This window comes from Rhincodon typus, chromosome 9 (assembly GCF_021869965.1).
Source record: "Rhincodon typus isolate 14 chromosome 9, sRhiTyp1.1, whole genome shotgun sequence".
Taxonomy (NCBI): Eukaryota; Metazoa; Chordata; class Chondrichthyes; order Orectolobiformes; family Rhincodontidae; genus Rhincodon; species Rhincodon typus.
The window spans coordinates 51,834,563-51,860,410 of record NC_063340.1 but is presented as its reverse complement, the minus strand read 5'-3'; the positions used below and the strand labels follow the sequence as shown (position 1 = coordinate 51,860,410).

At 40.2% G+C, this 25,848-nt stretch overlaps 1 protein-coding gene across 1 annotated transcript in view; it reads right to left on the bottom strand.

The window, feature by feature from the left end:
- Nucleotides 1–616: 616 nt before the first annotated feature.
- rps6kc1 (ribosomal protein S6 kinase polypeptide 1) overlaps nucleotides 617–25,848 on the bottom strand; it is a 182,266-nt gene continuing 157,034 nt past the window's right edge. The window contains exons 9-11 of the mRNA XM_048600985.1: nucleotides 4,892–4,974; nucleotides 4,700–4,795; nucleotides 617–1,212 (exon numbers count right to left, since the gene is read on the bottom strand). Of these exons, the coding sequence (XP_048456942.1) occupies nucleotides 1,102–1,212; nucleotides 4,700–4,795; nucleotides 4,892–4,974 (290 nt within the window). The 3' untranslated portion in view covers nucleotides 617–1,101. The remainder of the gene's footprint in view (nucleotides 1,213–4,699; nucleotides 4,796–4,891; nucleotides 4,975–25,848) is intronic.

The window sequence follows — 25,848 nt, the reverse complement described above, 5'->3', positions numbered from 1 at the left end:
TCCAAGACTGATGGGTCTGTCTCTCCTTTACACTATGAAGGTGCTGAAAACATACAATTCATAATGATAGCACCAATCAGTAATCTTACTCAGACAGGATAGAGAATCCAGAAGAATGCTACTGATGTTTCATTTCAGGAGGTAGTGTCAAAATACATTTTTAGATCACAGCATAATGAGTTTTACATCTCCCACAAAAGTTAGAAAAAAGAGTTTCATTTTCTAGACACTATAAAGTTGTACACTGATATAAAATGATAAAGACTTGATAGTAAATAAAATTCAGTGTTGAACAGAGACCTGAATAAACCAACATTCCACATTTCATTCTATAACTTTGTAGATTTCATAGAAGCAGGAATTCTGAGAAGTGCTGATAATACATTACAATGAATTCCTCCTTCACAGGTAGTTATGGATTCACATTAACTGCTTTGACTCCATGAATAATGGTATCTTCTCAACACGGTTGCTAATCTCTGTGTGAAAACTACATTTGTCTTGTCATGGTGAGGTGTGGATAATTTCTAAAACATATTTTGATCAAGAATTCAAATTATATTATTACAAAAAAGTACATTAAATTGTTTAGAAAGAAACAAACTTACATTGCAGGTAATTTGTAAACCATTTTATTTAGTTGGTTCCAATCCATAGCCTGCAATTAATTGGTTCATGTAATAAGAACAGTAGTTAGTAACAATAGTCAACAGAAATTACCTTCATTAGTGACAGGCTAAATCCAATATGTTACTGCACCACAAACTATGTTCTATAATAAATAGGAATTATGTACATAAAGAATGCAATGTTTTGTCTAGTCCTATTGGACTTTCCTATCTCATATACATTTATTCACAGAATGGAGTAACTCCAGATTTTGCAACATGATCTAGAATGCAGTACTTCAAGTGCCTAAATGCAGACATAAACACAATAAAATAATGCATCAAAATTCAAGTTGCTCGATTGCATTTGTACAGTTCACTAACGGAATTGTGGAAAGGCAGTCTCATTCCCTGGGATTTGGCTTTCAGCGTGCACCCTGAAGTACAATCCTGATTAGTGCTGCAATGGAGGCGTTTCTTTCGCATGAGTTCTTTACCTCTTTACTCTGGACCAATCCAATGTAAAGAAGAATGGATGTGATTTGATATCTTCAAAACCTGATACACCAGCACCAAGCCTCTCACAGGGATTGTACTGCAAAAGCTGAAGATGAGGAAAACAAAAGTATCACAGTGATCCTGTAGTGGAAATGATTCTGTTACAGATGCTGCTGAATATATGCATTCTATATTTATACTGAACCCAGTCACCCTTTTCAGGAGATAACGATTAAATAATACCCTTTTCTTTCTTTTGCTGAATAGTTCCAATAACTTCAAAATTAATCTGATTTACAACTCACTATCATCCTTACCTCTATCACTGATGAAACAGTGGGCAATACAAGTTTAATGGTTTATAATAACAACTTAGTCTGCTTGGACTTATTCTATAAGGATCTGTCTATGCATACTGTCCTTTATATCTGAGTGAAAATGTTTCCACAATTGGTCAATTCAATGAACCCAATATTTTTCAATGAACTTCAATTCATCACATTGTCTACTGTATATAATAGTTACCACGTAGATGAATTAATTCACATTTTAAATTTTATGTGCCCTCTCCTGTTGATTTCTTTCTGAGCAGCATCCATTTGTTTGGAATTGTCTTCTTCACACAACTAGATAGTCAGCTTCAATACTGCTGTTGAGGTCCTATTCAATGATCATAAGTGACTGGCGAAGGTTTGAAAACCAATTCTTCACGCCCCTTGCTTGTCACTGCTCCAAATGAAATTGCTGCAACTGATATCTAGGACACTCCTTATCTAGTGACTGCTAATTCAATTGATATCTATTGTTTTGGATCTCAGGGGCTTTCACTCATCAGGAAGATTCCTATGACAGATTCTATATTTTCTACTGATAAGAAACACAATAATCACCAGCTTACCATCATCACCTATTCTGTTCAGTCATTAGATAGATCTAATAGATTTTTTACAGCATAACTTGCCTTTCATAAAAGGGTATTGATTTGGATTAATTGCACTTACTCTTGCTAAGTGCTGCTTTTGATCACTTTTCTCTATACAGGCTTTCAGTACAAACATCAGAATAAGAGGTGGAGAATGCACGAGATTATGCTTCCGATCCATTTAAAAAGTCCAGTCATTTGATTCAAACTTTGCATCCAGCACTTTTACAAAAGATTCTACAATGTTGCACTTCCTATTTCTATATTATTTTGTTCTGTACCCTCATCAGCAATTCTTTCCCCAGGCAGCACGTTCCAGTGCAGATAAATCCAGTCATCACTGTATCTGAAGTTATACCATCTCTTTTCATTAATATAATTATCAACACTTCAAATCCAGCCACATTAAGTCCACCTTCAATACTCGATTATGTGCATTACAAACTAAAAGATTTACAGCTTTTCCATGCATTGTGCATCATATTATAACCAATTTCACATTAGACCAAGGAGGAATTTACACCAGCACAAAGGTTGCTCTTAACACTAACAGTGGGATTAGACATTTCACTCTTGCTGTTATGCTGAACTGTGTAGATAGTAGCAAATGATTCTTAATTAATTTACTTTTCTTACCAGTTGCTCATAAAACAGAAAACATCACTAATCAGCTGATACGCACTTAAGCATTCAAAAGCCACAGCAGTGCTTTCCACCTAAGAGCTATAAGGAGAACATATTATTCTGAATAGGAAATGAAAGTCAGAAATTAGTGGTGCTAAATCCATACATTAAACAACATAATTTTAAGTGGAGTAGCCTGTAAAGAGAAACATAAGCACCAGAACTAAATAGATGGCATATCCAACTTTTTTCCATATCTTTATAAGTGTTCATTAGCAGCTGGGTTAAGTACAACTTGTTTTTCTTGCTGTAAAGTGGGTGGAAAATCAATGCCGTCATTTTTTTTATTAGTCTTCAATCACCAGGATACGGTAGCTCAGGCAGCCCCATTTGTAAATTACCTGAAACTGGTATCAAATAAATGCATTTGTACAATTTTTTTAATTCTAAGGAAGTATATAGAAGGGATAGCGCATTTCTGGTTAACCTAATTTTGCTGCGTTTAGTTTAAATGCATGGCACTGTTGGGCAGGAATTACAATTTTAATTTTCTTGTGATCATATAATTTGCCATTGAAGAAACATTTAGGATTTACCAAAATCATTTTAACAAAAATGCTCATCTTCAATTGAAAGTTGAATAATAAAACCAGAAAATTAGAGCTAAATAGTTAGAAGTATTGCATGCTGAGGAAAATGAAATTTATTTAGAACAGCCATGCCTAAGATTTTCAAGTTGATAAATTAAATGTTTCATTGTAGCATCGGCCACAGTACAGCACTCTGGTCTTTGATTTAATCCATTGCTGAGACTTCAGCACGTAAACCAAGCTAACAATCCAGTCTAGTCCTGAAGAAGCACTGCACTGTCAGAGTTGCCATTTATTGGTTGAGATGTCAATTCCATCTGCCCTTTTAGGTGGGTGCAAAATATCCCAAGGCACAATTTTGAAGCAAATAAAGGAATTCTCTCCTAGCCAAACAAAATCACTAAAACACTTGATCTGGTCGCTTTCAGATTGCTGTTCGAAGGAGCTTGCAGTGCATCAACAGACTGACTCTTTCCTTAACACTGCGACAATGATGACATTGCAAATTAATTAATGAGGCGTAAAGCACTTCAGGATCCTGAAGCTGTGAGAGATGTTTTCATCTTTCTTTTGATACAAAAATGTCCCAGTCAAGGTTTAACCCCATTTTAAACAGGTTATTCCACACCGAAAGGAAACTTCATCCACCTTTTGTTATTGTTAAAAGTTATCCAACAATTTTCCTCCATCTCGGGTGCAAAATTAAAGACACCAATATTTAAACTTCTCACAGCTAATGTTTGTCCTGGGGTAACTAAGACCATTTATAAAACCCTCCTCATTCCCTCAGCTGAAATCAGTTAATATTGATAGCTGGAAAGTGATTAGAGGCGACTGAATTTATGAAGGGGTCTGCTTTCACTACTGTCAATATTGAGGAGCTTGGCCAGTGTCTTCCATCTACATTCGCACATGTGCATCATAAAAAAGAAGACCACTTCACAAATTGGAGAATCCCCATGATGGAGCACTGTGGAAGTTAGCCATTCCTATTCAATCCCTGGCCTGCTGTACCTGATCTCAATTTGGTCAATTATTCCGGGTTTGGAATGGAAGGAAATAAAGGTCACGGCAGATTGTTATCCAGTAACTGCTCCAAGAAACTTTGCAATTGCAGCCTTGGCTGTGATCTCCTCATCATCAGATAATCAGCTCCTATTCCACATGTAGACTCACACATGAGGAATGACCCCTTGTGTGAAGTACAGTAAGGTTACTGATGCCAGTGTATTATAACCCACCGTCAGTCTCTGCCTTCAGGACAGAGAAGATAGGAGAAAATTCCTGACACAGAATAAATGCAATGAAAAAAAAAAAATTTGCAATGAAAAGAAAGGAACATTCTCGCTCCCCCACTCAGTTCCTCCATTTATGCAGAACAAAAAAGGAACTGCTGCTTTGAAGTATAAATCCTTAATAATTCTATTCTGCAGAATTTAATTATAATAGCAGATTACCTGCTGCACTACTGATCTGGCTTCCTCCGACATGTGATCTGGCATGTTTAGAGCTGTGTGCGTATTTATTCCAGCTGGATGGCACTGAAACAGAGGCTGCAACAAAGAAAATCAGCCGCCATCGTTGAATATTATTTAGACATAATTGAAAATTCAAATATGCAATGCAGTTCCCAACCCAGCTCTACTCACTTTTCCAGTGAAGAGTTCAAATAAAATTGCACCAAGACTCCACCAGTCACAAGCTTCAGTTTCTTCTGCGATCCCACCAATCTCTAGGTGTGGAAAAGAGGTTATACATTAACACATAGCTTTAATTCAGTTCCTGTCTAGATCTTATTAGGTATTGTTACAAGACTCTTATACCCAAATAAAATTATTTTTGCATCATAATGGTGGCTGATGCCTTGTCTAATTTTCTGCAGACATTGATTTTGCTACCCTTCTCCCTTATTCCAGTCCTTTCACAGTCAACAACAAAAAACCTTCTGGATGTTATTAAGATTGGCTTAATCAGTTTGATCAGCTACCTATACACGCACGGCTGCGTGGCCAAGTTCCGCCTCAACTCCATTCACAAGTTTGCTGATGAAACCATCGTTGGAGGTCAGATCTCAAGCAATGAAAAACAGAATGCAGCAAAGAGACTGAGTGCTTAGCAGCATGATGTAAAGACAACACTTTCCCCATCAATGCCAGCAAAATGAAAGAGCTGGTCATAGAATTCAGGAAGCAGCGTGGAGGGCGCGACCCTGTCTGCATCAATGGTGCTGAGGTGGAGATGGTCAAGAGCGTCAAGTTCCTGGGAGCGATGATCACCAACAATCTGTCCTGGTCAACCCACATCAAAGCAATGATCAAGAAAGAACAACAATGCTTCTACTTCCTCAGGAGGCTAAGGAAATTCAGCATGTCCATAATGACTCTTAATTTTTTTTTATAGATGCACCATAGAAAGCATCCTATCTGGGTGCATCACAACATGGTATGGCAACTGCTCTTCCCAAAACTGTAAGAAACTACAACGTCATGAACACATGCAAGTCCATCACACAAACCAGCCTTCCATCCATTTACTCCAGCTATACATTCCGTTGCCTCAGGAAAGCAACCAACATAATCACCCCATTTATACTCTCTTCCATCCAGCAAAAGATCTAAAAGTTTGAAACAAACAGATTCAAGAACAGCTTTTTCCCCTGTTATCAGACTTTTGAGCAGACCTCTCAAATGTTAATGTTGATCTCTCTCTCTGCCCCTATTCTGCAGCTGCAATACTGAATTCTGCACTCTGTTCTGCTACCCTGATGCACTTTGTATGGTATGATCTTCATGTAGAGCATGCAAAACATCACTTTTCATTGTATCGCAGTACATGAAACAACAATAATTCAAATCAAAAACCCAGAACCTTCATCAAAAGTGCCTCCCACCTCATTTATCACAAAGCTGTACTTCTTTTCTTTCCCAATTGCCAAGCACATCTATTTCATGCAATCCATCTTCTGCTTTCTTGTCCACACTGACCTGCTGAACAACGTTTCCACATGGCCTTCACACCAGCTGGTATTGTAAATGGCTCCCATACAAAGCTACCATAAACGGTCCCCTTCAAAAAATAAATCTTTGATTCTTCTACTCTTGCAAATTATCACTATCTTAATTGTACCTTCCTTCTCCAAGTTCTTGAAAGTAGTGTTGACTCTGAAAGTGTCCACCTTTCCCGCAACTCCATATTTGAATCTATGTAATGGGTATCAGACCCTGCTAATAACATTAATATGTCCCTAAATCAAAATCACAAATGACGTTTGTCATGATTGTATTATGGTGCATATCTTGCTCATTTTCCTGAATGTCTCTGCAGCATTTGACAGTCAACCACAATGTCTTCCAATGCCTCTCCTCTGTTGCCTAGTTTAAAGGGACAGCCTTTGTTCGACACCACTCTTTCACAAGTGAATTTATCAAAGCATATCCTGCAATGGTTTCGCTTCTTACCAGCGCACCATTATCTCACAACAGTGCTTGGTAAGTATATAGGTTCAAGTGATAAGGGGATAACATGGATAAATATTGCTAAAATTGATGAATAGCCATGAACTGGAATGGAGCAGCAGAGTTGAAGGACTGAGTGGCCTACTACTGTTTTAAAATGCAGGTTATTCTTCTGGATTCTAGCCAAGGAAAAGTAATATCTAAGCACCCATGCAGGCATAAAACTATCCCATTGCGCCACAAATCAAATCGTTTAACTGCCCTATTAGGTGAGATACTGACTTTTATTTACATAAGGCTCAAATATGTCTGAGCGAATTAGTTTGGTTTAGTTAGCAGAACTGTTTCTTTGAAGTGAAAGGATAATTTTGCTCTATTACATCAAGGAAAAGAATAAGGTATGCAATGTGGTTATAGAATTAACACTAATGTATTTTTAGTCCGTTTTCCTTTATTAATTTCATACAAAAGGAATTTACTGCCCTAAGACTCTCCAAGAACTTCCCAGAAATATTTGTCTTAAATGATGAGGTTTGCAAAACCTGGCTTCCAAATATTGCTGACACTCGCACTAGTAGATGCCAAAGGTCCTCAGAATGACAGCAGGGCACTGCTCGCCACATCCAGGACAGACTGCACAATACAAGTGGACTTCGCATCAGAAACTTTCAAGAGGTCAAATAGCCTCTGGAGCTGGTTGGATGCACCTTCTGCAAACTTGGCCCATCCAAGTCTAGTGTTCTGCACCCCAACCAGTGCCAGTTAGACATGTTCAGCTGCATGGGCTATCACGTCCAGTGTTACTTAAAGAGTCAGTGATCCAACTTTTCTATTTGCTTATTTGATATTGAGAAGACAGTTGCTGGCTAGGCCAGCATTTATTGCCCATTCCTAATTGACTTTGGGAAGGTGATCAAGAGCCTCCTTCTTCAACCACTGCAGTCCAATACTGTTAGGGTGGAAATTCCAGATTTTGATATAGTGATGGTGAAGGAACACCAATATATTTTGAAGTAGGGACGATGAGAGACTTTGAGGGAAAGCTGCAGATGGTTATGCTGGCACATATCTGTTGCCTTTGTCCTTTCTACGTAAGAAGTTGAGAGTTTGGATGGTGTTATAAAAGCAGCCTTGTTGAGTTGTTGCTGTACATCTCATAGATGATACACGATAGACACCAGTATCAACGTGTGTCAGTAAACAAATGTTTAAAATAGCAGTTTGGGCTACTTGAGGAGCTTTCATTTACTTTCGGTCTTGCAAAGCTTGTGGAAGGGTGTGCGGCTGAATCCTGATAAGGACGACAGAGGAGTGTCCTGACTGTTCATGGAAAGGTTGTTTGTTATGGGGCTGTGGCTGCAGTTCCTCTTGATCAGTAAAACAGTGGGGTGCTAGGGTTGAGGCTTCATACACGATAAGCTCTACACAAAGGAAGAAAAACAAAGTCTACTTAGAAAACCCTAGTCCCCAAGGGTTTGCAGGGACCATGTCTCCAATCTATATCTTGATCAGGAACAAGCTTCCATTTCACAAAGGAACGGTTCATAGAACTATATCACCTCCTACAACAGCTGCTAAACAGCACAAGGAGCACAGTCCATGACTTAATTCTTGCCTCTATATTCTTGCTGACCTGCAATGGCTCCCAACCAAGCAATACCTTGATCTTAAACTTGTATCTTTGTTTTCAAATCCTTCCGTGGCTTTTTCTCTCTCCCTACCTCAGAATTCTCAAGCTCTACATTACTTCGACATATCTGCCTAATTCTAGCCTCCTTGGCACCCCTGGTTTCAATCTCTTGACCACTGGAAACCATACCTTTAGTTGCTTAAGCCCAATGCTCTGGCACTCCCTTCTTACACAAACCTACTTTCATTTCTTCCTTTAGGACATTACTTCAAATATTGGCCAAGTTTTGGTCATCAGACCTAATATCTCCTCATTCAATTCAGTGTTGTGTTTTGTTTTATAATGCTTCTTATGCATCTTGGCATGTCACAGTTACTTCCAATACAGAAGGAGACCATTTAGCCCTAAACTATGCTGGCTCTTCATGCAGCAATCCAAAATCAACGGGAACAGATTTTCCTTGTCTAGCTTTTCCAAACTTGTCCTAATCTTGTATGTCTCTATCAAACGGCCCCTCAAAATCCTTTGTTCCAGGAAAAACCCAGTGGCCCTATCATCAACTCTTTGAAAGCGCCACTGTCTTCCAGTCTGGGAAGTGACCAGTCACAACTATTCTTTGGTGCCTGTCATTCAGCCAACTTCATATCGATGTTGTCACAGTGCCTTTTATTCTATGGGCAATGGCTCAATGTCAAACTTTGTTTAATAATGCTCCTATGAAACAACATTTTACCATGTTAAAAACTCTATAAATATAAGCTCTTGTTGATTGAAGAGATGGAAAACCACACTGAGGCAGTATATTTGAAAATAATCTATTTGAAACAACGAATATTATGACTGGCAATCATTTCTCTTCATGTTAGTTTAATTCCATCATAGTTTTAGGATTAGTAAGTCTTTACAGCTAGCTGTTCAGATGACGTGGGCACCCAGAAACGCCTAACGGGACAGTCTTGGGGACTAGCTGGTGATTTTCAACTTAATAAAATTAACAGACTGAAGTTAAGCGACTACTCACCATTAACAGATCAGAATATTCTGATTAGATGATTTTCTGAACACATCTTGCCAGGAATAATAGATTTCAGAAACATCTCTCAAAGTTTAATTATTTCTATAATCCAGTGATAGCTGCTTTTTTTGCCCTTGCTTATGATTGAACCTTTTGGTTAACATACCTGGTTTATAGTTTTTAACTCATTTAATGGTCAGGGCAAGAGAAACAAAGAATAGGGATAGTAGGTCACTCAGTCCCTTAAACCTGCTCTGTCACTGAGTAAGATTCTAAATAAACTGAGGCTGAGAGAGGTGGGTATCGGATAGTTAGTGAACTCTGCTGACCTTTACGGGAGGATTCAATTCAAATAAAACTTCCAGGCCTACCACCAGACACCCTGCAGATTCACTGCCTGGAGTTTGCCTGTTTAAAGAGGCTGTAGCAATACTGCACAGCAGTGGCCTGGAAAGTCTCCCAACATTGGGTTTCTATAAGATGTAGGAGCAGAAGTGGGCTATTTGGCCCATCAAGGCTGCTCAACGATTTAATGAGATCATGGCTGATCTGTTAAACTTCACCTCCTTTCCTGCCCTTTCCCCATACTCAATTTCCTCACCAATTAAAAATCTATTTCAGCTTCAACTATTCTTAACAACCAACCTTGACAGCTCTGCAGTAAAGCATTCCACAGATTCACCACCCTCATAAGAAATTCCTAATCTTAGTCTTAAATAGGCAAGCACTTTCTAAGATTATGCCATCTGGTCCTAGACTCTCCCACAAGGGGACCCAATCTTTCCAAATTTATTTGGTGTGTTTCAGTAAGGTCTTCTCTCATTCTTCTAAACTTCAATGGATACAGGCCCAACCTACACAAACTCTCTTCATAAGAAAATCCATCCATTCCCAAAAATCAATTCAGTGAACCTTCTCTGGACTGCCTCCAATGCCAGTGTATCTTTCTGTAAATAACAGGACCAAAACTGTTTACAGTATTCTGTAACAAATATGGTTAGAGATTATACAATTAATGTAGAACAGAGACACCTAGGGGTTCAGGTACATAATTCTTTGAAGTTTGCATCACAGGTAGATAGGGTGGTTAAAAAGGCATTTAGCACACTTATGTTAATTGCTCAGTTCTTTTGAGTATAGAAGTTGGGAAGTCATGTTGAGGTTGTACAGGACATTGGTGAAACCTCTTCTGGAATACTGTGTCTAGTTCTGGTTGCCCAGTTACAGGAAGGATACTATTAAATTGGAGAGGGTTCAGAAGAGATTTACCAGGATGTTGCAAGGTATGGAAGGTATGAATTATGAAGGAAGGCTGGACAGGCTGGGACTTTTTCCACTGGTGCATAGGAGGTTGAAAGGTGACTTTATAGAAGTTTATAAAATAATGAGAGGTATAGATAGAGTTAATGGTAATTGTCTTTTCCATAGGATGGGGGATTTCACGACTGGCAAAGCCCAGTTTTAAGGCGAGGAGAGATTTTTAAAAAAAGACAATGAGGGGCAAATTATTTTTACACAAAGTGCGATTCACATGTGGAATGAACTTCCTGAGGAAGTGGGTGTGGGTACAATTATGTTTAAGAGACATTTGGAAAAGTACATGAATAGGAAAGGTTTGGAGGGATATGGGCCAGGAGCAGGCAGGTGGGACTAGTTTAGTTTGGGACTGTATTTGGCATGGACTGGTTGGATTGAAGGATCTGTTTCCATGCTGTATGACTCTATAACTAGGGCCTTGTATCGTTTTAGCAAGACTTCCTTCTTTTTATACTCATTCCCTCTTAAATAAAGGCCAATATGCTGTTTGCCTTCCTTGTTACTCATTGAACTTAGATGCTAGCATTTTGTAATTCATGCATGTGGGTTACAAATCCCTCTATGCTGTAACTTGCTGCAGTCTGGCTATAGTACATACATTCCCTCATCCATGTTACTAATGCATACTGTAAGTAATTGTGGCCCTAGCACTGAGCCCTGTGGCACTTCACTTGCTGCTAATGCATACTGTAAATAATTGTGGCCCTAGCACTGAGCCCTGTGGCACTTCACTTGCTGCAGATTGCAATCCTGAAAATGCCCCCATTTATCCTAACTCTGTATTTTAGGAGTTAATCAATCCTCTGTCTATGCTAATATATCAAACTTTCCTCCCTCAACAACCGGGTACCAAGGGTTCTCATTTGGCATTATGTGTTGTACCTTACCGAATGCTTTTTGGAAATCCAAACATCTTACATCTACTGCTTCCCCTTTATTGATCCTATTTGTTACCTCCGCAAAGAATTCTAATAAATTTGTCAGGCACAATTTCCCCCTCATGAAGCTGTGCTGACTCTGCTTGACTATATTTTGGGCTTCTAAACCCTATGGTATTACAACCATCATATTAGATTCTAACATTTCCAAATGATATATCACTCATCTTTGCAGTCTAATCTGAGATCAGCAAGTACTGGGGATTCTTTCTTTGCAGTGCTCAATTTAGGAATGACAAGACTGAGGAATCCCAGATGAAAACTGGGAGAGCCCAAGGGCATCCAGGAGCCTGGTAGAAACATACTTGTTTCTCCTGGCACCCTAGAGATTCAAACAGAGGTAAGGCTTTTAAACTTACATTGGTAATTTTGGTTGGTCAGCTTCTCCTCTCATATTTCTGCTTCCAAATAACACAGAGCATGAACATTCACTTCCTGAATGTTTAACATCAAGCTGTGGTGTCTATTACACTTATGTTGCTCTGCAACTTTTGAATCTTAAGTAGACCTTGCATGCTTTTAACAAGGACTCCAGAAACGGAACTACTGCTGGAATTATGGTGGCTGAGAGCAGGCAGATTGGATGTGACAGGTTAAAATCAAGGCCATACTGACTGTGTGTTATTGACAATAAATTGGACAGACAGCATGAAATACCTTGCTTTAGTTGCTGAGCTTATGAGCAGCAAAAGGGGTTTTCAGAATGTGGCATTACCAAATGCTTTGGGCACAAGGTAATACCTACACTCTATGGGTACAAGGCTTTTTGCCTCATGTAACTGATTAATTTAGGATATATTAGTTAATGTGGAATTTCAGCTGTACTTTAATTCAGTTCATACCACCTTGCTCATAAGTGCCAAATCAGGTGCCTTTTGTGTAGCATCATCAGAATTCACTATTGATTTTTAACAAAGCAGCATTAATTACAATGCTTCTCATTTATTTCTGGAAATGTGCTGGTGAGAAGACACCATTCAACAAACATCAACTCAGGATTTTGATGGCATTCTCAACAAAAATATTAACTAAATCAGCACTGTGCTTGCTGACAGCAGTTCATTTTGCTATTTTGCACTGAAGTCTCTTGAAACACAATAAGATACCCCAATAATCAAAGTCACACAGAGGCTTCAGAAAACTCCAGAAATTCTTAGGTGTGAATGAGTTAAGTAACACAGACTCAGTACTAAAGCAAATTTGCCAGTGGGTGTATTATATAAATGCAAGTTTGAGTATGAGCCAAAAAAAATTCAATGTCAACTCTGAAAGAGGAAGACTGTTGTTGAAGTAAAACATTTCATGATTATCAGTATGGTGAGGCAGGTTCCGTTTTCAAATGAAGGAGTTCCACCTGTCCTTTAAGAAAAATATTTTCATGCAACGGAAGAAACTACACACTTCCCAATAAGATATCAATACTTCCCCAAAAGTACTGAAAGCAAATGAGTTAAGAGACTAAGAGAGATTTTTATTACTTACTGTGTATCACATATATCTCCAATGTTCGACTTTGTCTAATTCAAATAAGAGGAAGAACAGCTATTCATTTCAGAGAAACAACAAATCTATTGTTCTTAGAATGCCCAAGAATATCCTCTCCTTCACAGCAACTTCCCATAACCTTAAATAAACTGTCAAATCCCATTTCTAAGCGAAAAGAATCAATTATTGTAGAGCTATTACTACAATTTTCTTATTTAAAAATGTTTTATTTAAATAGTGATTGTTGATAACATCAGAAAGAATGGTTTTCTGTCAAAATTTGATCCTCTCTGATCATAGGGAAATGAACTGAAACAGGAGATACAACTGTTATTAATGCCACTTCTCAGCAATTGTTAATTTCAGCTGTGAATATTAAAGATAAGGCTTTATTGTGTAATGAAGGACATTTTAACGTGAAGAAAACAAACTGGAACAATAATATCAATTGATTTAAGAGAATTTTCTACTTTTCTCCTCTGATGTAGAGCCTACTGAATCACATATACAGATGATGGCCATTTGGCACATCTCAATTCACTAATAATGACACTCGGGAGCCTGACATTCCATAATGCTTTTCTTCAATGATTTGAGGAATAACAGCTAGCCCACTTGTTCAGACAGCTATCCCAGGTATTGATCACTCTACGAAGAAAACCTTCTGATAAACAATCCCAAAGTTACTTTTCACTTGTGTTGTTTGGTGTTCCTTGTCCTACATCTATTTTAAATTAACTCTTTTTATACCATTTACTAACATTTATACTTGTACCTTCTTAATTACCTCCTATTGAACAATAAAGCAAATTGCATTCATAAAGTGCCTTGAAGGTAATAAAACATTCAAAAGTGCTTCACTGTTGGCATGTCATTGGACATGGTCATGATGTCATTGGGCGAGTGATCCAGAGGACCAGGGTGGCATGGTGGCTCAGGGGTTAGCACTGCTACCTCACAGCACCAGGGACCCGAGTTCAATTCCAGCCTCAGCTGACTGTCCGAGTGTAGTTTGCACATTGTCTCCGTGGGTTTCCTCTGGGTGCTCCAGTTTCCTCCCACAGTCCAAAGATGTGCAGGTTAAATGGATTGGCCATGCTAAATTGCCCCATAGTGTCCAGGAATGTGCAAGTTAGCTAGGTTAGCCATGGGAAATGCAGGGTCACAGGGATAGGGCCGGGGATGTGGGTGGGTTGGGTGGGAAGCTGTTTGGGGCGTCAGTGTGGGCTCAATGGGCTGAATGGCCTGCTTCCACACTACAGGGATTCTATGATCTCTTGCTCTGGGGACATGGGTTCAAATCCCACGAGGGAAGCTGATGGAACTAAATTCAGTTAAAATCTGAAATTAAAAGGTAGTCACAGTGACCATGACCTAAAAAAATTCATCTGTTTCAGTAAATCTGCTGTTTGTACCCAGTCTGGTCTACATGTGACTCTAGACCATAGCAATGTGGTAAACTCTTCAATGACCTAACAAGCCACTCTATGAATGGACAATAAAGACTGTCCTTGCCAGTGATGCCCAAATCTCATGAAAGAATAAAGGAAAATAAGACTTGACACTGAGCTGCATAAACAATATTAGATGACCAGAAGAGAAGCTCCTTTAAGAAGCATCTTAAAAGGAGTAAAGAAAGACTAAAAAGGTTTTGGGAGGAAATTCCAGAGCTTTGGGTCCAGACACTTAAGGTCACCGATGGTGATGCAATTAAAAAAGGGCAAACTCTAGAGGCCTACGTTGAAGGTATACAAATGCCTCAGAAGATTGTAGGGCCACAGTAGTTTACAGATAAAGAGAGATGAGACCACAAAGTGATCTGAAAACCAGGATGAAAATTTAAAATCAAGGCATTGCCTAACCCAGTTTTGGTCAGTGAAGCCAATATTGGTCAGTGGTCAGGAAATGAGACTAGTGTGAATTAGGATATGGGCAGCAGGTTTGGATGACCTGAATTCTATGAATGGTAAAATGTGAAAGGCTGGCCTGGAGTACATTGAAATAGTCAAGAAGCACCGATAACATGAAGGCTTCAAAAGGTATGTGAGCCGGGATGGGGTGAAGTCAAGTAATGCTTATGGGAATTGAAATCGGCAGTTAGGATATGTGGTCAGAAGCTCAACTTGGGGCCACATAAGGCATTTGGAAGAAGCGCAAGGGCAGCAACGCGCAATTGAATCATTTCACTCCAGGTGAAGGATATCAATGGCCATTCCATGAGTAGTTCCTTAGCACCATAATTAGCTCCTGCAAGACTAAACCTACAGCTATTGGCGAGAGAAGCAATGCAATGAATCGCATCCTCACCAGTCCATCTGTTGACGAGATATCTACGATTATAAATCGGTAAGAGTGACCACCGTAAAGACCTGGTCAAGAGAAAATTCCCCAAGGGAACCCTCCATTGGGTTGAGTGGACATTACCACCATCTGAAATAAAACCTTTCAGAACAGATCTTGCAGCTCAAATCTGGTCATCCCCGCGTATAGTGGGCTGTCAGAGACAGGTAGACTTGAACCCAGATGTTTGCTTTTGCTGATGTGGGGACACCACCACTGTGCCACAAGGCCCAGCAGAGCTATTTTCAACCCCATGGCCTGGCATACCACCTCACCCCACCATTACCATCAATGGAAGTGTGCGCCAAAATTCAGCCAGAAGCACCAAAAAGATTCATTCAATGGCCTTCCGAGGTCCTCAACATCCCAGGTGCCAGTAGCAGGTCAGAGGCTACAAATCCTGCAGAATGTTAATCACCTCCTGACCCCCTAAATCCTGTCCACCATCTACAAGGAACGAGTCAGGAGCATGATGGAATACTCCCCGCTTGCCTGGATGAGTGCAGTCCCAACAACCCTCAAGAAGCTGGACACCATCCAGGATAAAGCAGCCCACTTGACTAGCACTACATCCACTACATCACTCTACCACTGACACGCAGTAGCTGCAAAGTGTACTGTCTACAAGGTGCACTGCAGAAATTCACCAAGGGTCCTTTGGCATCTAGAAGGACAAGGGCAGCAGACACAGGGAATCACCGCCACCACCAGCTGTAAATTCCCCTCCCAGTTACTCACTGTCTTGACTTGGAAATGTACCCCCGTTTATTGAGTGCTATTGGGCCAAATTCCCCTAACTCCCTCCCTACGACTATAGTGGTTGAAGGCAGTTCATCACCATCTTCTCAAGGTTAACTAGATATGGATAATAAATTCTAGTAAAAGCTGGTGACACCGATGTCCCATGTATGAATAAAACATAGTCTTCATCTAATTCATTCACGGAGCATACTAGGTACAGCAAGAGCTATAGGTCCTGAAAAAAAAACATGCTGTTGTGGTGAAGACTTGTGCTCCAGAACTAGCTATGCCAAGCTTATTCAATGCAACTACTCCACAGCCTTGAAACTTCACAGGTCTGGCAGCATCAATGAAAAAAAATCAGAGAACATTTTGGGTCCTGTGACCCTTCCTCAGAACAGGTTTTTGTTCCCGATTTACAGCATCCGCAGTTCTTTCGGTTTTTATTCAGCCTCGAATCTCACTCAACAAAGTGGGAAACTGCCCAGGTACGTCATTCAGGAATCAAGGATTATGGTGAGAGGACAGCTCAGTGTAGTCAAAACAGAAAATCAAGTGTTATTAGGATTGAGTGGTTGTATAGTCAACTCCTTCTATTTCTTAGGCTCTTATATAATGTTCTGTCCACAAAAAGCAGGGCAAATGCAATCCAGACAATTACTGTCATACTATCTACTTTCAATTATCAACATAATACAAGAGGCCAGCAGCAGAAAACAGGCCCTGTCTGTTTCTAAACAGCAAGAAACTAATCCTGAGGTTTGGAAATCAAAAATTCTAGGCACACTGAAGCTGGTTGCTATAATGTTCATTTTCCTTGCTTTGTTTAATGTATTCTATAACAATACTTTTTTTTTTATTAAAACTAAAGTTAAATCTTGTGGCACAGGTTTATTGGTTAAAACAAACAAGGTATTTGGATTTCTGTTCCATAACAGGATCATAACACTGGATAGGAGGGCTGAATCCCAGAGGGGACATGAAAGTGCCTATCCTCAACATCAAAGCAATAGAGGACTGAATGTAGCATTAGCAACCCTTGCAAAATGGAGTTCAATCAGAATCACGGGAAAACTCTCCAATGCCTGAAGTCACAAGGAAGGTGGTTATTATTGTTGTAAACCAGCCCTAGGACTTCACTGCAGGACTTTCTCAGGGCATTGCCCTAGATCAAAGCATTTTTAAATACTTTATGAATACCTTCCTGCTGTCAAGTTATAAATGGGAGACGTTCATCAATGGTTGCAGAGAACTCTCACCCTTTACGAATGTAGTTGTTTATGGTCGTGTGCAGTAAGCCCTGGTCAACGTTCCACCTTGAGCTGAAAAGTTGCTAGTAAACACGTTAAGTGCCAGACAATGAAAAATGCCAAGGTGATAGGATCTATCTACGACCTGCATCATCCTACTTAACATTTAATATTATCATTACAGAATCCTGGAGTCATCATTGATCAGAAGCATACACCCTGCATTTACAAAAGCAAGTCAAAGACTGGATATCCTGTAATGAGGAATTCACCTCTGAACTCCCAAAGCCTGTCAACATCTTCAAAGCACAATTCAGAAATTCAACATCATCTAGCACAAAGCAGCCTGAGGGACTAGTACCCTATCCACCACCTTCACTCTTTCCAGCACCAGCACCCAATGGTTTCATTGTGTACCATCTACAAGATCAAAGCAGCCTGCCAAGGCTGACATCATCCAAACCCACAATCTCTACCATCCAGAAACTCAGGCAGCAGACACATGGGAATATAATCACCTGAAGCTGCCCTCCAAGTTCTGGAAATATATTGCTGTACCTTGATCATCATCCAAGTCAAAATCCTGGATCTCTTTATCTAACAATATTGTGGAAGCACCTTCACCAGATGGAATGCAGTGATTCAAGAAAGCAGCTCATCAACCACTTTCTTACGGGCAATTAGGAATGGGTTGCTGGCCCGAGCACAATGATTGGATGAAAAATAAACTTTTCTGAAGCATGTTAAAGAATATTCCATTGAAAATCTAAATATACTACATCCATAGTTCTTCTTTACAACCTCAAAAAAGCTAACATTCGTTAAACACAATTTCCCTTTTACAAATCCATGTTGACTCTGTCCAATCATGATAGGATTTTCTCCCAGCTCGGGATGTGAATGCGGAATAGTCTCCAGTGACTAAAAATTCACTGTTGATGAGAAAACAGACTGCAGATCACCAGCTTCCTTCCAGCTTTGAATCCCAACACAAAAAGTCTCCAGCATCCTGCTGGCATTGGACAAAGAATGAAGATTTCTCTTAATTGAAAGGCTACTACATACTCAAATTGTTTATACTTCTTCAATCTCTCGCCTTGCCCCCAAATCCTACCATTAAATAGTAATCCTTTTCAATTTACCTCCTTTCCACTACCTTTTAGAATCCCAAACATAAAACTGCTATTTGCAACAATTTGATTTTCTAACATATTGCCTCTTTCAGACTCTCAGGGTACACTGGATTCTCAACAACCCTGTACCTGAAGGATGAAAAAGGGTCTACATCCACATTGGAGCAGTGCTCTCATTGACACTCGCCAGTGTACCTTGCTCCCTCCTTCATTGGAGCTCTCTCAGCCTGAAAAATCTGTCCATCAGAAATCTGCCTTATAAACTGGAGAGACGAGGTGGCACCAAATCCTACTGTATTCTTCTCAACTAATACTGCTCCATTTACAGACACAAACATGGCAATTAGAAGCCCAATACACGCTCTGCATTTTTTCAAATGCACTGTAAGTGGGAGAATTAGGTAAACAAAACCAATTTGATCAAAATTACGTGGCGCTATATTAGCTGTACAAATTGGACCAGTCTTTATTTGAAGAGAAGAAAGGAGCCATTTATTTTTTTTGCTAGAACTGTAAGCTAAAGAATGGAGACGTCTTTGTGAGGAGAGGACATTTTCCCAACACAGAGATATCAGAAAGGGAACAATATGGCAATCAGGGTTTCACCTTTGATCATTATTGAATGGTTTGAATCTCAATTGCTGGGTGAAATCATCCCACAACACCAGCTTTTCAATGTGTGGGAAGCCACAATTGCTGTTGCTTGTGGTGGAGTCATTAATACTGCAATTTTGAGTTGTTTTTAAAAAGGATGTTTTCATTAATTAAGTGAGATGATTCTCCTGTTATTTGCCACCGTGAGTGCTGGTAGAGCGGTCTACTTACTTTCTACCCAATCTCTTTTTCCAGGCCGTTCACCTATTGTGACATGGCACTGCATCTGATCTAAAAGTAAACTGGATAACTGGGGGGCTAACTTCTGGTAAACCATATTAAAATCAATGGAATCCCATCTTCTAGATGATACATTACTTCCTTTTCTAATTGTGGAACAACATAGCTGAATGTTGCCTGTTCAAAGAAATAAATCCACAAAACTAATGGCTTTAGAAATAAAGTACATTCAGCAGCTAAACAGCACCTTGCTGTTATGAGGACAGATGCCTCTGAATTAAGCGGCACGTCGAAGTATTCTCATCTTTTACAATAACACACATCTGGTGATTTTTGTTGCGTGAATATGGGTCATTGTCAAATTATTAATAGTACAGACTGCAGGACTAAAGGGTACAAGGTCACATTAAACACAGGGAATGTGCTGTCATCTGAATAGTAGTCATTTAATGGGGGAGGTGCAGATAACACATTTAGAAACTTCATACAAGATTGTATTAGAGTCTTTAGGCACAGCAAACATGGCCCTACATATATTCAGCTTTTATGCTCTGCCTTATTTTCACTCTCCAGATATTTGTATCGCAGTATATAAAATCTCTGAAAAGAATTTCATGACATAAATCTGCTAGATGGTTACGAACGCCATTCCTTAGAACTGCTATGGATCGGGATTTCAGCACATGCTAGGATTTTTAAAAAATAAACCAGAATTAATACTGCAGTGATGTTTCAACATTCCCATTCGGACAAGTAATGGGCCTTCTGCACTTAAGTATTTAATCCTAAATCAATCTGTAACTTCTTTAGTTCAGTCAATCATTTACTTGAAGGCTTTTGTGCCCACTGTTCTTTTCAGAGGACACCATTTGTATGCATTGCTGCTAAGGATTTCATCAGCAGTGCATGACATCTCCTGCAGGTCGTTTGCTTATATTACAGTTCTTTCCACAGAAGAATGCTGATTCTGATTCATGTTAACATACTGTCACGTTTGGCAGCAAGACCCAATTTAGCTGTCCTCACCAATTATCAGAAAATATTCCTCAAAATCAGTTTCAATCCACCTCCAAGTGCACACGAAATTATGCGACTCCCAAAAATCAATACTGCTAACAAATTTCAGACCATTTAGTTTAAATGAAGTTGTAACTGATACCACTGTCACATTAGACTGTTAAATGGAATGAAAAAAAGTAGAACATGCAAATTGAACAAAATACGGAATAAATCTCAATAATAGGCTGATTAGCCACGCAAGTTAATACAAACCAAATTAACTTGTCAAATGTCACTATTCCAGAATTACAATATAATGTCTGGCCAATGGCAACATCCTGGCAATCAGCACTGATCAAAAACTGAACTGGACGAGCTGCATAAACATAGTGGCAACAAGAGCAGGTCACAGGCTAGGAATCCCGCAGCAGGTAATTCAAAACCTGACTTCCCCCATACCTGTCCACCACCTACAAGGCTCAAGTAAAGATTATGATGGAATACTTCACACTTGCCTGGATGGATGGATGGAGTGCCAACAAAATTCAAGAAGCTCGACACCATCCAAGACAAACGGGCGCATTAGATTGGCACCACATGTGCCACTGATGCAGAGTGGCAGCAATTGTGGCCCTCTGAAAGCACCTTCAAAAACCTGTGATCTCTACCATCTAGAGGGACAACAGCAATAGGTACATGGGGAAAGCACCACCTGCAGGTTCCCCTCCAAGCCACTCACTATCCCAACGGAGAAATATATTGCCATTCTCTCAGTGTCACTGGGTTAAACTTTACTGGCATTCCACCCCACCGACCCGAACAGCAAACTGTACATCCTTATGCACCGGAGGACTAAGGTGGTTCATGAAGGCAGCTCAACATCACCTTCCTCAAGGCAATTAGGAATCGCTAACCATCGACACCAGCATCCCATGAACGAACACAAAAACAAAAACTGCTTCTGATCATATGACTTTTATTCGGTCCTCCAACACCTGGAACAAATGAAATTCTTGCTACCCTACAGCATAAAAGTAGTGAAGTGAGGATAGTATTCTAAAGAATCAGAGAATTAACTGATAATCAATTAGAACAGAATGAATGGAAATAAAAATCAACAAAGTAATGTAACTGATTACACATCCAGAAACTAAAATGCTGCAACAAACACCAAAACATTAGAGACAGAATTTTCCCACGGGCTCTGAGACACTGACACATGGGGGAGCAGACACAGTGGTGATTTTCCCTGAACAGATTCATTTGTGATCTGTAGGCAGCTCACAGTGCAAGTGAGGATGGCAAGAGAGCTCTCAAAGCTGGGAGTGACAGGATGTCTCACGATACTCTCTCCAACTTTGTAAACTGTTGAATAAGGTGGCGGCCCAGTGACTCAGTGGTCAGCTCTGCTGTCTCACAGCGCCAGAGACCCAGGTTCGATTCCACCCTTGGGCAGCTGTCTGTGTGGAGTTTGCACATTCTCCCAGTGTCTGCACAGGTTTCCTCCGCGTGCTCTGGTTTCCTCCCACAGTCCAAAGAGTGCAGGTTAGGTGGATTGGCCATGCTAAATTGCCCACAGTGTCCAGGGCTGTGTAAGTTAGGTGGATTAGCCATGGGAAATACAAGGTTAGAGGGAAAGGGTAGGGGGATGGGTGGGATGCTCTTAGGAGGGGTAGTGTGCACTTGTTGGGCTGAATGGTCTGTTTCCACACTGTAGGGATTCTATGAAGAACAGAATCTGCAGCCAGGCCCTCGTTGTGGATGGAAAGGCTACAGCTTGTGACTGTTCCTGGGACTGCTGCCTCAAAAACAATGGGCTGTCTCTCAACAATATGCCTTAGATAGCACAGTGAGCCACCTATGACTTGGAGGTAGTAGCTGACTTTTATTTGGCTTAATGTGGAGAAGCAATAAAACAAATGGGCACAATTCTGAAAGGGGGTTCTGCAGGAGAAAGAGAATCCTGGGGTTTGTGTGCACAAATCATTCACAGGGTAGCTACAGAATGAGGTTAAAATGACATCTGGAAGGCAGGAGGGAGGCACAGACAGCAAGCAGGAGGATGGACACGGTGAGATAGGTGCTGGGTGGGATTGAGAAAGGGGGAGCAGGCAGGGAGAGGTGGCAGTGCAGGGTGGGGCGGGGCAAGCGAGACAGCAGGCAAAGAGGAGAAAAATGGCAATCAAGGGAAAGGAGGCACCGGGGGTAGAGAGGCAGCGGGGGGGGAGAAGGAGGGGGGGGGGGAGAAGAAAGAGAGAGGGGCAGCAGGCAGTAGAGTAGAAACAGCAAGTTAGGGAGATGGTGAGCTGAAGGCCAGAATAAGTGAGACAGAAGTCAGTAATTGATTTAAGAGTTTGTAAGAGGTGGTTTAGGCCAGACAATATTTGAGCAAATGGTTCTGCGCAGCTGCTTTTACATAATTAAAGGAAGGTCTGTCCCAAAGACATTCAACACATTAAAAACACAAGTGTGTTTTTAGGGTGTTTGGGAAGAGTTTTGGTTTCCTAGCCCAGACCTCCAAATCATAGAGTTGAGTTTCTCTAGCAATCTCTGTTTCAGATTTCCAGCAAATGGAGTCTTTGGCTTTTATTCCTCCAAATAATAATGCAAGTTTATCTCATGACACATTTTAACCCATGCATGCTTTTAAATACTATCTCTCCCATTCACTTGTGTATGCATCGAGATGGTTTACTTCTAAAATAGTTAATCGGTTTATTACTGATCATACCTCTGCTGTACTGGATTGCTAGTTATTTGCCATTCCTGCCACCATTCTCACCATCTCCACAGGAGGGCAAGGCCTGCTCTGTCTCTCTCTCTCTGGCTTTCACCCACGACCTTAGAGGTATTTTACTTCTGCTTGATTAATGTTTGTTGATGTGAAGACATGTTTGGGCTATTTTCCTTACTATTTATGGCCGTTTTAAGCAGTTTCAAGAGTCTCAAAGTTCATGAAGGGTACACAATAGGGTAGAGTTGAGATGACCACCAGATTAGCCGTGATGTTATTGACTGGCAAAGCAGGCTCAACAGGCCAAGTGGCTTCTTCTTGCTCTGCAGTCTTAGGTTTCAATGGTCTTAAGTGAAGACAACACTTGATAAGCTGAAAAAAATAAATAAGTTGCCTTTTCTTCATTTTCTATTAAATTCAAAAGCACACCTCCTTAAGGCTATTTAGTTGAAACAGAAGATCCTTGTCTTGAACCACAACTGACAAGTCAACTCTTCTGTCAAATGCAAATTTGACAAAAATAGAAGTCATAATAAAAAAAATTAATAGATGTCTAGTTCATGTACGGTAGGGCAGCAGTACTGGTACTCAATGTAAAACTTAGAGGTTTAGAATTCAAATGCCACCATGGTAAATATAGAAATGAATTGAGTAAATCAGATCATTTGCAGACTTGCATGTTATTGCATCAATGGCAATGGGTGACAGTCTTTCATTCTCCTCCATACTTATGGCAGGCACACTCTTACAAATACGTCTGATTCATTCTGCACATGGGTAGAAAGAATGAGGGAATATTGCCGTGAATATTAAACTGTTCCTTTTTTGAAACTGGGTATCACCTTGGTCTACATACATACAGGGCTATGGGATGAGTGCTGGAAAATGGGATTAGAATAGTTAGGTGACTGTTTTTGACTGGTGCTTACCCAATGGGCTGAAGGGCCTTTTTTTCTGTGTTGTAGACTTCTATGACTCTATGGTCATTCTCCTGTGATCCAGCATACACCACACTAAGTAGAAGACTGGAACATAACTTCTAAGTTTTCTATTTGTTCTCCATTTGCTGCGGTATCTTTCAGAGTTATCAGATTCTGGCACTTTTCCCTCTCAACACAACAACTTCTCTATTTTCTTTTGATTACAATCTCTCACATTCAAACAATTTAAAATTTACCTCCTCCTCAATGTCGGCCATTGTAATCCCTGCTACAAAGTACTTGTTAAGTGTTCACACCAATTTTGTTTTCCTCTCCTCTTAAGCATTAACTCTCATTTCATATTTGTTTTTACAAGGCTACTTGTATTTCTGAGGCTCTCTCTTCCTTATCCTCCACTTAACCCATTTCTTGTGTTCTCTTATTATCTCCAAGGTTCCACACATCTGAAATATTAAACAAACTAAAATAAAATTAAGATATTCTGAAATCTGTGAATTAGATTCCATCTTACTAACTCACGCCTCAATTACAAATTGAAAACAATTGAGGCATTGAAGCCATTTTGCTTTTGGATGACAGCAAATATAGAGACAGAGACAATACTAAAATCAGCCACACACTATATCTCAAGTCAACAGAAAATCAGAAATGAAGGATAAAGGTTGACTTATTCAACATGACCCATTTTACACAATGACTCAAAGTCAAAATTACTTCATTTGTTAGACTCAAAATGTTTAAGTGACTGACAGCAAAATATTGTGACCAATTCACAGATCATTGAACCCAAAATGAAGTGTCAAATCCAAACTAAACATGAAATCACAATCACTAACCTCTCAGGTAATCCTCCTCATGACTCCTGCTGGGAAAGATCCCGTCACACTCCCCTCTTGGACCTCGGCCCCACAAAGCAAACTGCTCCCCAATCATCCAATGAGCAACTTCTTGACCAAATGTTCCCAATAAATAATCTCATTTCTTATTCATATCCATACACTTGCTTCCAATCCATTCCTGTTAACCTGTGAGCCACAGATTTGGAGGTTATCCTGACCCACTTAGTTTCCCATGCAAAGCAATTCCCAAAATCATCCCCTCCTCACCCAAACCCAACAGATTTTTTATTTAATCAGTCCTGGGTCACGAGTACCATTGGCTGGTCAGCATTTATTGCCTGTTCTCCGTTGCCCTTAAGGAGGTGGTGGTTAGCTGCCTTCTCGAACTGCTGCAGTCCACATGGTGTAGGTTGAGTCAAAATGACTTGTGGAGGGAACTCCAGGATTTCGACCCAGTGACAGTGAGGGAACAGTGATATATTTCCAAGTCAGGATGGTGAGTGGCTTGAAGGGGAACTTGCCAGTGGTGGCGTTTCCATGTGTCTGCTGCCCTTGTCCTTCTAGATGGAAGTGGTCGTGGGTTTGGAAGGTGCCGTCTAAGGATCTTTGATGAACTTCTGCAGTGTATCTTGTAAATAGTACACACTGCTGCTACTGGGTGTCAGTGGAGGAAGGGGTGGATGTTTGTGGATGTGGTGCCAAAGTGGGCTGCTTTTTCCTGGATTGTGTCAAGCTTCTTGAGTGTTGTTGGAGCTGCACCCATCCAGGCAAGTGGGAGAATTTCATCACACTCCTGAATCGTGCCTTGTAAATGATGGACAGGTTTTGGGGAGTCAGGAGGTGATTTACTCGCTGCAATATTCCTAGCCTCCAACCTGGTCTTGTAGCCCCTGTGTTTATGTGGCAGGTCCAGTTGAGCTTCTGGTCAATGGTAACCCCCAGGATGTTGATAGTG